This window comes from Hipposideros armiger, unplaced genomic scaffold, assembly GCF_001890085.2.
Source record: "Hipposideros armiger isolate ML-2016 unplaced genomic scaffold, ASM189008v1 scaffold_96, whole genome shotgun sequence".
In the NCBI taxonomy this organism is placed as follows: Eukaryota; Metazoa; Chordata; class Mammalia; order Chiroptera; family Hipposideridae; genus Hipposideros; species Hipposideros armiger.
The window spans coordinates 2,776,883-2,789,516 of NW_017731446.1; the positions used below are offsets into that span (position 1 = coordinate 2,776,883).

The 12,634-nt window shown below is 46.6% G+C and overlaps 1 protein-coding gene across 1 annotated transcript in view; it reads right to left on the reverse strand.

Moving 5' to 3' along the window:
* Window positions 1–12,634, reverse strand: part of GRK7 (G protein-coupled receptor kinase 7) — a 32,399-nt gene that overhangs the window by 16,751 nt on the left and 3,014 nt on the right. Inside the window, 5 exon segments of the mRNA XM_019646038.1 lie at window positions 11,766–11,890; window positions 11,893–11,925; window positions 11,928–12,083; window positions 12,086–12,171; window positions 12,173–12,192. Of these exon segments, the coding sequence (XP_019501583.1) occupies window positions 11,766–11,890; window positions 11,893–11,925; window positions 11,928–12,083; window positions 12,086–12,171; window positions 12,173–12,192 (420 nt within the window).

Sequence of the window (12,634 nt, forward strand, 5' to 3'; positions counted from 1 at the left end):
ACGGCAGCCCGGCTCCAGGTTGAGCTGTTGTTCAGCATCTTAGCTGTGGAGGGCAGTGTCACTGGCCCTCATATGTGGTATCCGAACCGGGGCCCTCTGGCGTCCCAAGCCAGTTCTTAACCATCGTGCCACTCGGTGGCCCTGATATTATTATTTTTTTGATAATTTTCCCCCTTCTATTTTCTTTCCTCTCTTGTTTTGGAAATCCTGAACTTTTTCTTTATGTTTCTGATCTTTTGCTCCTATTTTTTCTTTTTTTAAAGATTTTATTGGGGAATTGGGAGAGGGAAACAGCATTGGGGAATTGAGGAAGGGGAACAGACAGGTAGACAAATTGCTGTTTTGTTCTCCAGTCTAGTTGTGGAGGACGTCACTTCACTGGCCCATGTTGGTATGATCATTGTGCTCTTCCCGGGTGAGGCAATCGGTTGCTGGTCATTGGTCAGCCACTCACTGCGGCTCACAGCAGCTCTCGCCGGCTGCCAGAGGCTCACGCTGGCTGCCAGCCACTCATGTAGCTCATGGCAGCCCACTGCAGCCCTGCTGCAGCCAACGCGGTCGCCGGCGACTCACAGCAGCCCAGCTCCAGGTCCAGCTGTTGTTCATCATCTTAGCTGTAGAGGGCGCAGTGTCACTGGCCCTTAATGTGGGATCCGAACCACAGCCCTGCTGCTCAGAGCTGGTGCTCCCAAGCGAGCTCTTAACCAACTGAGCCACTTGGCTGGCCCTATTTTTCATCTCTTTGTCTTTTTTTTTTTTTTCTGGGAGACTTCTATTTTTTTTCAACTCCTTTATTATTATTATTTTAAAGTGTTTTATTATGGGAAATTTCAAACATATGCAAAAGAAGTACACACTATACCCAGTGTACTCTACACCCAGCTCCAACAATTATCAACACATGGCCACTCTTGTATTATCTGTGCCGTTACCCACTCCCAATGCCCCAGACTATCCTAGACCTTGTATTATTTGGAGGTATTTCACTGTGAATCTCTAAAAGATAAGGTCACTTAAAAAATTTCCCCAAACCAAGCACTACAATGCCATTATCTCACTTTAAAAATAACAATAATTATTTAGTATTATAAAATATCTGGACATGTTTACACTTTCCCAATTGTTCTATAAACTTGTCCTCTAATCAGTTTGTTTAAATTTGGATTTAAATAAGGTTCATACAATGCACTTGATTGATATGTCTCTTAAGTCTCTGTGAATATATAAGTTCCTCCTCTGTCTGTTATGACCCTCCGGCTGCCCCTTATCCCCTGCAAGTTTTTGTTGAAAGAAACTGGCTAAGCTCTAGAGTTTTTGCTACAGTTAGATTTTGCTGACTACATCTCTGTGGTGTCATTTGACACGTTTCTCTGTTCTTTGTATTTCCTGTAAATTGATAGCTAGATCTAGAAACTTAATCTTTCCATTGAACTTTTCATTTCTGTAAATATGTTTTTATTAAGATATAATTAACATACTGTGCACAGATCTTAGATATTCAGTTAAATAAAATTGCTTGAACACACCCACATAAATGCCAAACAAGATATAGAACATTTCCATTCAAGAAAGTTCTCTTGTGCCCCTTTCTAGTCCATTCTCCACCCCACTTCCCATGTAACCAGTTTCTGCTTTCTGTCACCATAGGTTAGTTTTGTCTGTTCTTGGATTTCATATAAATGTGCTTTCATGGTGGATATTTTTTTGTGTCTGATTTTTCCTTTTTTGTTTTTTTTTTAAGATTTTATTGGGCAATTGGGGGAGGGAACAGCGTTGGGGAATTGGGGGAGGGAACAGTGTTGAGGAATTGGGGGAGGAGAACAGACAAGTTGCTATCCTTTTGTTCTTCAGTATAGTTGTGGAGGATGTCGCTTCACTGGCCCATGTTGGTATTATCATGCGCTCTTCCGGGGTGAGGCAGTTGTTCACCGGCCATTGGACGGCACTCTCGGCGGCTCACACTGGATGCCAGCCACTCACGGTAGCTCATGGCAGCTCACGGCAGCCCACTGCAGCCCCACTGTAGCCCCACTGCAGCCTACGCCATCGCCAGTGACTCACGGCAGCCCAACTCCAGGTCGAGATGTTGTTCACCATGTTAGCTGTAGAGGGCGCAGTGTCAGTGGCCCATGTGGGATCTGAACCAGCGGCCCTGCTGCTCAGAGCTCGCGCTCCCAAGCCAACTCTTAACCAATGAGCCACTCTGCCAGGCCTGACTTTTTTTTAATAATATTTTTGAAATTTATCCATGTTGTACAAACATATTTATGAGGTTTTTTTTTTTAATTTCCAAATACCCTTGTTGTTTTTCTCTGAATGTTCCTTGTTTTATAGCATCCATTCTTGTTTCATGGGTGCAATATCTTCTCTTAAATCTCAAAAGATATTAATTGTAAGTTTCCAAAATGTTCTCTTCTACTCCCTGCATTGTTTATGTTTCCGACAAGTTTCTTTCTTCTGTTTGTTTTGGCATTGTCTGTCATTTTGGAGAGCTTTTCGAAATGACAAATGATCTTTGACTATTTGTTCATATTTAAGAGTGCAACACTAAAAAGCTAACAAGAAGCTTGTCAACAGCTGGGTTTCACTGGAAGGGTGATCCTGCCAAGCCATTTCAATGAGGAACTCACCTGTGAGTATCCGCAGACTTTTTTTGTTAGGCTGCTCAATTTCCCTATAGCGATCCTCCAATACCCCACCTAAGAGGTCAGCCTGCTTACTCTCATTCTGGGAGCTGAGGTGGAAAGGGGCTGAGGGTCTCCCTGCATGTAGTATTTCACTGTCTACAACTCTCAGTTGGGTTATATATTCCTAAGTCCGGCTTCTCTCTCATTCAACCTCTTCTGCTGGGGTGGGAGAAACACAAAGAAAGACTACAAACAACATCTAGCTGCAGTTCAGACAGTGGTGATTGGTAAGTTCTCCTCAGCAATTTATTTATTGGGAGCTTGCTCTGTGTGTGGCACCCTTCCAATGGGTAGATTCCAGAGTTGAGTGACTTTAAGGATTAAAATAATCAGGACACCAGATAATATCAGTTGCTCAGAGAAGGTGTAAGGAGAAAGTGGAGAACATGCCTTGTCCTGAAAAAAAGGATTGTGAGACACATACTGAAAGAGAAATTGGAAATAATAATAAACAATCTTTACTGAGTGCTTATTACATGGTAAACATTTTCTCAAACGCTTTACATGAATTTCTTGTTTAATTCTCATAATAACCCTATGAGATAGAGATTATTTTATCCCCCATTTTGCAGATTAGAATACTCAACCATAGAGAATTTAAATCTTGCTCAAGATCACCCACATAAGAGTCACACATAGGTCTGCACTTTGAACCCAGTACATTACACTGCCTCTGAGGAAGTAGGTGAGTGGCTTTCTTACACCTCCAAGTTCCCTTCAGGATTTATTTTCTCCCCTTAGAGTCCCCTCCTTCCTTCTCCTGATTTGCCAAGTACTAAGTCCTTGTCTTTGTCCATTCTTGCTTAAGCCTTTTCCTGACAAGTTTTCCATTCTTTGCCTATATCTTTGCTCATTAGAGGCTGACTGGGCTGCATGCACTACACTATGGAGGTTGTTGGGAGGTGGGGACCAGATACCGAGACATACTCTGGGACCACCTTACTCCCTCCCCATGAAAATAAATGAAGAATCAGCCACCATCTTTACAGCACTAAAGCATGAAACAGCAAGCTGGATAGCTTGAGATTCATTTCAAATGATTTTCAGGACTAAATTTACCTCTTGGTCCTAAAGACAGAAAATGTTAGTGATGGAATTTTGAAGGGCACCACCTCCTTGAAGAGTAGAGGTATTTCACAGAGGAGAAGAATGGAATTAGAGGCGCACGCCAGAGTCTGAGCACCCAAATTCCATTGCAGCCTCCAGCTGAAAAAATTAATTGCCTGCCCTTTATGCCATTTGTCTTCTGCATGTGAACTGCCTCCTCAGAGTAGGATGGGAGGAGAGAACCGGCCAAGCAGCATGGGGCAGGGTCCAACCACGCTGACCTCTGGAGGCTCAGTTTAACTCCTGCAGTTACAAAGGGCCCCCCTGCACACCAGTCTCTGCACTATCGAAACAGTTGCTTTCAGTTCCTGTGACCAGAACTGTAATTGCCAGGGCTGCAGGGCTCACGCAAGCGTCAGCAGCAACAGAATTCTTAGTGGAGGTTTCTGTGTGTGGTTTGTCTTTTTTTTTTTCCTTCATTTTGTTTTGCTTATGGTTTTATAGTGCCCTTTGGTGGATCCACACAGTCAACACCTGTCAGGCAAAACAAGTTATACCCACCTACCACAGTCATTGCATGTGGATTGCTTAGTCCCATCAGGGCCACCTGTCACTTACAGGTGTCCAGACTTTGAGGAAGGTGGACCCTCTAAGGTGGGATCAGGATCGGAGCCAGGCTGTTGGGGCCTGTACGGACACCCCCTACATTGTTCTTGCTGTTGGATGCTGGTTTCCACTGATCCTGTAGCTGTTGTCACTCTCATCCCTCGGCCCAACCGGGCTGAGTGGCAGGGCCCAGGCTCGGGGCATTCTGCACTTGAAGTAATCCCAGTGTGGTTTTGAACACCAGTGGACTGTGACTGCGGCAGTGATGAGAACGGGGGTGGAGAGGCTGTCAGTGGGTCTGAGAGGGCACAGTTCACAACTTAATAGTTTTACATGTCCATTAAAAAGTGTGTGTGTGTGTGTGTGTGTGTGTGTGTGTGTGTGTGTGTGTGTGTGTATGCACATGAGTGTACCTGGAGGTCCTTCAAGGTCACGATCAGGAGTGAACCTCCAGCTCGCACGGAAGCTGAAAAGCTGGCAACCTTAAATTCCATCATTAGAAGAAATGCCGGTGTCGTGCCCCTGGTGAGGCCGGGCCAGGCTGGATTTGGTGACGGGGCAGGGGAGAAACACAGAAAAGGAAGCTCTGAGTTTCCCGGTGGCGGCGACGGCGGCCCAGCAAACTGGCCGGCGGAGTAAGAAACCGCCCTCGGATGTCTTCCCCGCAGCTCATCACAAACCAGATCCACTAGACAGCACAATCCAAACAGAAGAGGGAATCAGAATGTACATCTTTTGTTTGCCGTGGCAGGAGAACTGTTGAGCAGAGGAAAAAAACAAGCTGAGCTTAGCGCTATCAGCTGTTTCCTGGGGCTCACTCCTTCCTTCCTCCGAGGGGGGCCTGGCCGCTTTGTTCTCGTTCCCAGCTGACCCCAGGGGACTTAGCACCGAGGCTCCGCCCACGTGCTCAGGCCCCTGGCTTGCTGCCTCCAGAGGCCGGCTCACGGGGGCCTGCTTTTGCTCCTCGCTGGCCCGCGGGTCCCTTTCTAGCAGTTACTTCCTGGCCAGAGACTGCGAGCCGCACTGGAGATGACTTCCTGCTCTTTCGGACACCCCTGAGAGGACACCCGTTTCAGAGAGCCCCACAGGGAATTCAGAAGAGGGGCCCCTCCCTGCAATAATTCTTGGCGAGCTATAGGCCTGGTGTCAGTCTGCTGTGGTTCAGATCCCAGCTCTACCTTGGTGACCTCTAGTCACCCGCTACCAGTGACTCAACCTCAGCCTCACAGCTCTTACCTCATAGGACTATGATGAAGATGAGAGTGACAAGAACCACTGAGTGCCTCCCCAAAGCCTGGCACATAGCAGGCCCTCTATAGGTTAGCAACGATGGTCACCAGGCCTGGTTTCTGGTTGTTTCAGGCAAGGCAGCTGCACAAGAAGAAAAATCCAGAAGCCTCTAAGACTCCATCAGATGGAAAAACCTGCCTGGCACATCCACATCGTCACAGATCAATACAGCACAGCAGTTGCGATTCTTCCACTGGAGTGTGCTCTTGGGTGGTTTCAGGTTTGGCGAATCTGCCCAGCAGCAGGTTGAGGCATATCATTCATGGTGCCTCCAAGATGCTCAGAATGAAACCACAAGTGAAGTTCCAGGTGGCTGTGAAGAAGGAGGACAATGTGTGTGCCCGCGCGGCTCAGCCTACAGGTGAGCTGTGTGTGCCCTGGCCCACTGTGCACGCAGTGCAGCTTTGGGCTCCTGCTGGCTCCCTGTGTCTCTCAGAGAACAAAGCACAGCTGCAGAGGTCACCTGAGCAGCTACAGAGCCTGTCTGGTGGGGCAGAAACACTACAACAGTGAGGATTGTGACAGGGGGGCTGGCACTTGGCTTCTTGTGGAATAATCAGAACAGTCATTTATTGATTGTTACTAAGTGGCCGACCCCCTGCTAGGCATTTGTCTACTTTGTTTTTTAATCTTCTCATCAAACCTAAGGCAGGCTGTATTGACCAGGCTCAGGGGAGAGGAACGACTTGCCAGAGGTCAAGTGCAGGACTATGGCCAGCCTAAGTGGCATTTAGAAGGAGGCACTCCACATGGCTCGGTGCATGGAGCACTGATTGGTCCTTAGTACTGTCCTCCTGGTCAGGTGTCCCCCACCCCCACCCCATGAGCAGTCAGGCTGTGCACCTATACACAGCAGCTATAGTAAGTGGCGGAACCAGCCAGCATTGGCACACTTCATCTAGTGTCTCCCCAGTAGCCTAAAAGGAACCATGCCCCTCCAGGGAGGCCCAGCTCCTACCTAGGGAAGAGTTACCCACTTGGGAGAATCACATCCAGAGTTTCAAATTCTATTACAGCCTCAAGTTCTATTATAATAGAGGGTAGGCATTCTGAGCCCTGTTGGAAAGGAAAACATTGTCTCTCTAACAATGTTCAGCACCTTGCTATCTTCTCCATTAATTTGGATGCTGTCATACAAAAACAAACAAACAAACAAAAACCTTTCCCCTGGCTACTTTCTTTTACTAACAATTTATATGAGTTTTCTATTGCTGTGTAACAAATTACCACAGATTTAGCAGCATAAAACAATGCCCATTTATTAGCTCATAGTTCTATAGGTCAGAAGTTTGGGCACAGCATAGTGGGATTCTTCTGTCAGGATCTCACAAGGCCCAAGTCAAGATATCTGGTGGGCTGCATTCTCTTCTGGAGCTGAGGGTCCTATTCCAAGTTCATATGGTTATGGCAGAATTCAGTTCATTGTGGTTGTAGGACTGAGGTCCCTGTTTCCTTGCTGGCTGTCATCCAGAGGCAGCTCTCAGCTCCTTGCCACATGGTTCTATCCATCTTCAAAGCCAGCAATGGTGAGTTGAAGCTCTCTCATGCTTTAAATTTCTGACTTCTGTTGTCTCTGATCTCCATACCCATATTTAAAGGACTCATGTGATTAGCTCAGGTCCACCTGGATAATTTGTCTTTTGATTCACTCAAAGTCAACTGATTAGTAGCCTTAATCATGTCTTCAAAATCCATTTTGCCTTATAATGTAATATAATTATGGGAATGATATCTCATCATGTTCACAGGCCCTGCCCACACTCAAGGGGAGGAAATTATACAAGAGCATCATGGGTCATTAGAAATCATACTAGAATTCTGCCTACCACACCATTGTAACAGTTATTCTCTACTTTTAATTCCTGTGTAAGTTAATAAGCTGAATCACATTTCCTTATCCTTATCAATATTTTTTTCCCTGAGGGCTGGTGTGACAGGTGTCATCAGCTCACCCAATACCTAATCTCACTCCCTTTCTCTCTCACGTTCCCTACAACAGAGACTGGAAAATGAAAAACAACTTTTTCAGGCTCCCTTGCAGCTAGGGGTGAACATGTAGCATGGTCCTGGCCAATGGGATGTAAGCAGACATCTGTTGACATTGTTCCTTCCTCCCCCTTTCTTTTATCCTGGAAGGTGGACTTGATATTTAGAGTTGCAAAAGCCACCTTGTGACAAGGAAGAAAAGGCCAGAAGATTTTTACAGAGACCTTGGCCCTGGACTGTTGAGAATCTGGTATTCTGTTATACGTAACAGAAAGCAATCCTAACTTACACAAAATTGAACAAGCAACTGCATGAGAAGAATCGAGCCAATGCCCAAAGCCATGATGCCTTAACTTTTCTGGAAGAACTGCACAGAGTGAATGCAGATTCAAACCTTTAGAATCAGGGGGATCTTTCTTTCGCACCTTCTTCATAATGTTCACAGTAATTCTTTATACAGTAATGTTGGCATTAAAACAATGTTAGTGGTCAGAGAAGCCCTGCAAATATGTCATTTTTCATTTCTTCTGGGAAATGTTTTGAATATAATGGCCTTAAAATCCACTTGGAGGCCTACTGATATGCGTGCAGTAAACAGGAAACTGAGGGGCTTTCCTTAGCTATGCTGAGGGGTTAATAGTGAAGGAGAAAGGCTTTCCTTTCTTCTGTCTTTCTTTTTTATGGCTTCCAGTCTTGCTCTCTGATGCTTCCTCCCCTCCCCCCACCCCTCCTGATGGTCCCCTGGGCTTCAGTGGCAGGCCTGGGGACTGGGGCATAAAACTTCTTAGATGGGGCAAAGGGTCTAAACCCTGAAGTTTGGCCCCATGGGCAGAGAGAGACTCAGGAAAGGCAAAAGGGCCAGAGTTTTCTAGGCAGTAAACTTCTCCACCAAGTGTATTCATTATAGTGGATAATATCAAAGAGGCACAGAAAGCTTCCTGAGGTTCCAAAAGAGCTGGAGAGCTGGACTGAGGAGCCACGGAAGGGACCATCCTTAAACATTCTTTTGGCCCATGAACAGAGCTGGAGGGAGATTGAGAAGGGATTTCTGAGAGAGATACAAAGCTATGTGTCTCCTAAGCCTCCAGCAAGGTGGGGATATATCACCAATTAGCATGTAGTATATGGGACACTCAGGAGGAAATTTTCTACTCTGTATAATTGACAGTATAAATTCAAAACCCTGAAGTAATGCCCTTTGTTTTTGTTTTTGTTTTGTTTTGTTTTGTTTTGTGCATAGACAGACATGGATTCATGACATTCCTATTTCTGTAGCAAGGTCCCAAGCCTGCAAACACTCTGCTTCTGGGGCCGGCCGAGTGACTCAGTTGGTTGAGAGCGTGAGCTCCCAGCAACAGGGTCGCTGGGTCAATTCCCACATGGGCCAGTGAGCTGTGCCCTAGCTGAGCTGCTGCTGAGCTGCCAACAGGTGACAGGATGGCTCAGCTGGTGAGAGCACATGCTCTTAATGACAAGGTTGCTGGTTCTACTCCCACACGGGATGATGGCTACGCCCACCCACAACTAAGATTGAACATGGCATCTTGAGCTGAGTGGCTGCAAACTGCCAACAGGAAGCCGGATGGCGACTGGACATGGAGCTGAGCTAGCTGCGCCCTCCACAACTAAGACTGAAGGACAACAACTTGGCTGTTCCCCTTCCCCAATTCCCCAATAAAATCTTAAAACAAACAAACAAAAACAACAAAAACAACAAAAACAACCACTCTGCTTCCTCTCCCACCGACCCCCCTGCCTGCCCACTTAGAAGATAGTGTTACTGAAGGCCTCCATTCCATTCGCCTCTTCCTTGGTTTCTTCTCCATCATTCACCCTCTTTCCTTCCTACAGGACCAGCACGTTCTCTCCTGATTCTTGCCTCAGCATCTAAGTCTGTTCTACTCTCTCAGCCTTAAAACACCATCCTTCTCCCTGTGTCCTCCTCCGGCGGCCAGTCTCCCTCCTTCCTGAGTCTTACTCTAAATATACTTTCAGGTCAGTCTAACCTCCACAGTCTGAGTTTAAACCTTGACAATTGCTGTTACTGAGGACACTGTGGTTTCCTGATTGCCAAATCCCACAGACTGTGTGACTTCGGTTGCCTTCGACAGTGTTGACCACTCTCCTTCCTGAAATCCTCTTCTCCTTTGGCTCCTATGGCAGGGGCTGCCAGTCACCTGCTCCATATCTAGCCTTTCTTCTTCCTTACTAACTAGAACCCCCTTCTCCCCCTCAAAAAAAAAAAGTCATTTATCAGCTTCCCTTGCAGATAAGAGTGGCCAGATAACAGTTCTAACCAATGAGATTTAAATGGAAGCTGTCAGATAGGGTTTCCAGGAAAGCTGCTTAAATGGAAGCATACTCAGTCGCTGTGTGCATACCCATTTATTCCTGACCCTTCCTCCTTTCTCCTGCCTGGAGCATGGACCTGATGGCTGGGGCTAGAGCAGCCATCTTGCAACATGTGGAAAAGGCCAAAATCACAGAGATGTTGATCCTATCGTCCTTCAGCTGCTGAACTCATACCAACCACTGGTTATCTCTATACTACTTGTTACGTTAGAAAAATAAACCCCTCTCTTGCTTAATCCACCATTCTTTGGGTTTTCTATGATAGGCTGCTGAAATCAACTCTTAACTGATACAGCTCCCATGATGATGCCACGCCTGCTTTTGTCATACTCCTTCAACCTCTTCAAGGCCCCTCTGCGTGGACATTCCCAACGTGTTGATGCTCCTCAGTATCAGTCCCGAGTCCTCTTCCTTCACCGTTTCTCAGATGACTCCATGGTGCCAGCTGCTTCCCAAGCCATATGGCTCCAAGGCCCCATGTCAAGCCTAGACCTTTCTCCACAGCACCAGACCTATAGTTCTAAATGTGCAGGGAACATCTCCATCTGCCTGTCGCACTCATATGCAATACACTCACATTGGAACTTGCCAGCTTTCTCACAGTTCTGCTCTTCCGCTTGGTCACTGGAGCTAGTGACCCTCACTGTCCCTCACCCTCATGCACAACTGTTTTGAAGTCCCATCAGGCCTCTTTCCAATAGCTCCAGTTCACTCCCACTTCTTCAATCCTACTGGCTTCATCATCTCTTCCTGGGTCACTACATTAGGCTCCTCACCTGCTTCTCTGCCTCCCATCTACCTTCCAAATTGGTCTTTTAAATATGCAAACCAACTCATGTCAGTCCCCTTTTTAAGACCCTTCGATGGCTTCTTGTCCCCCACAATTAAGCATTCCAATGCCCTTGCATGATCTGAGCCCTATACGTCTTGTCAAAAATCTTTACCTTACAGCCACATACAATCACCTGCATTTTCCCAAACTTGCCATGATTTTTCTCACTTCCTTGCCTGGCTGTTCTTTCTGCCTTGTAAACTGGAAACTGTGCAAACACAAAGTTTTAAGTGAATGTTTAAGAATGTGCCTTAGGCCTTTGTCTTTCTGGAGAGACTTCCACCATTATGCACAGAAATTCAGTGGTAAAGACCTGTCAGAATTCCAGAAGAGTTTGTATTGTTCACCTAACAAAATTGCTTAATGATAATCAAAGAATTCTCTGCAAGCCACTTTGAACCAAACTGATCAAAATAAACATCAGCTGCCTCTGTTCTCTTCTATACATTTTCATTTCAAATTTTACTTTTATCCAACGTAAAACATTCCCCCATTCTACACTCAAAAGTTACTTTAACATGCAACAAGTTAGGGGTTTCTTCTTTTTCTTAGTCTTATCCTATTAAAGGATCCTACAAGGATCCTATAATTTTAGGGTCCAGCTCCTTCATTTTCCACAAGAGGAAACCAAGGCTCTATTGCTTCAGGAACATGGCACCAGGGAGGTAGTGATCAGTGGAACATACCAGGCCCTGACTATGGATTCAGCATGGGCCACCTCCAACTCACAAAGAAGGCTCTCCTCTGCCTCCAATGAGAGGAAAACTAAGTGGCCCCTAAATAACCCGTTATGCTAATCCTCTTACACCACTCCACTTAAGGCAAGATGACAACATAAGGGTGTTAGGGAAAAGGAAATTAGAAGAAATAAGTTCAAGGCTCTGTCTGCCTTGAGAATAGAACAGCCCTCTCTTCTCCTCTCCGACTCTGTGTCCCACCCTTGGGGCAGATGGAGAGTCAGTCACCCTCTGGGTGACAGGCTTGCCATCTCGGATCTGCACGGCCAGCCCCAGGTCGGAAGGCCTACAGTTGCCGAGGTCGTCCAGAAGCACATTCTTAGGCTTCGGGTCCTGGTAGACGATGCCGAGGGATGCAGGTGCAGCACCCCACAGGTCATCTGGGCTCATAAAAGACCGCCCTGCTCATGACCAGGCCCCGCGGGCCCACACTGTAGATGTGGAACGTGAGGTCTCCCCCATTCATGAGGCTCATGACCAGGCAGAGATGGGACTTGCTCTCAAAGGCATAGGCCAGAGAGACGATGGAAGGGTTGCTGATCCTCAGAGTTCCTTTTCTGAAACAGCCATTTTCTTGCCATGTTTCTTCTTCAGGTGCTTCTTGTCCAGTTTCTTACAGGCACATATCTTACCTTTTCACCTGGATAGCACACACCTTAGAGGAGAGAAAGGGAGAGGAAGAGGTCGAGTAGAAAGCATTGGCAAGAGGAGGGAGAGAGGATGATATGGACGGTGGAGGGGCAGAAATCAGCCAAAGTGAAGTAATGGCAGGCTTCTGAGCAAAGAGAAGCTGTAACTAAGACGAGTTCTTCAAGAAAGCGCTGGGACCACAATGAAGCACCACTTCACCCCAGTAGATGGGCCATACTAAAAAGAGGGAAAATAACAAGATTTGGGGAGGAAGTGAAGACAGCAGAGCCCTACATTGTTAATGTAAAATGTGGAAGAGTTTTGTGGTTCTTCAAAAAGCTAAGCATAGGGGCCGGCCGAGTGGCGCGTTGGTTAAGAGCTGGCTTGGGACGCCAGAGGGCCCTGGTTCGGATCCCACATGAGGGCCAGTGACACTGCCCTCTACAGCTAAGATGCTGAACAACAGC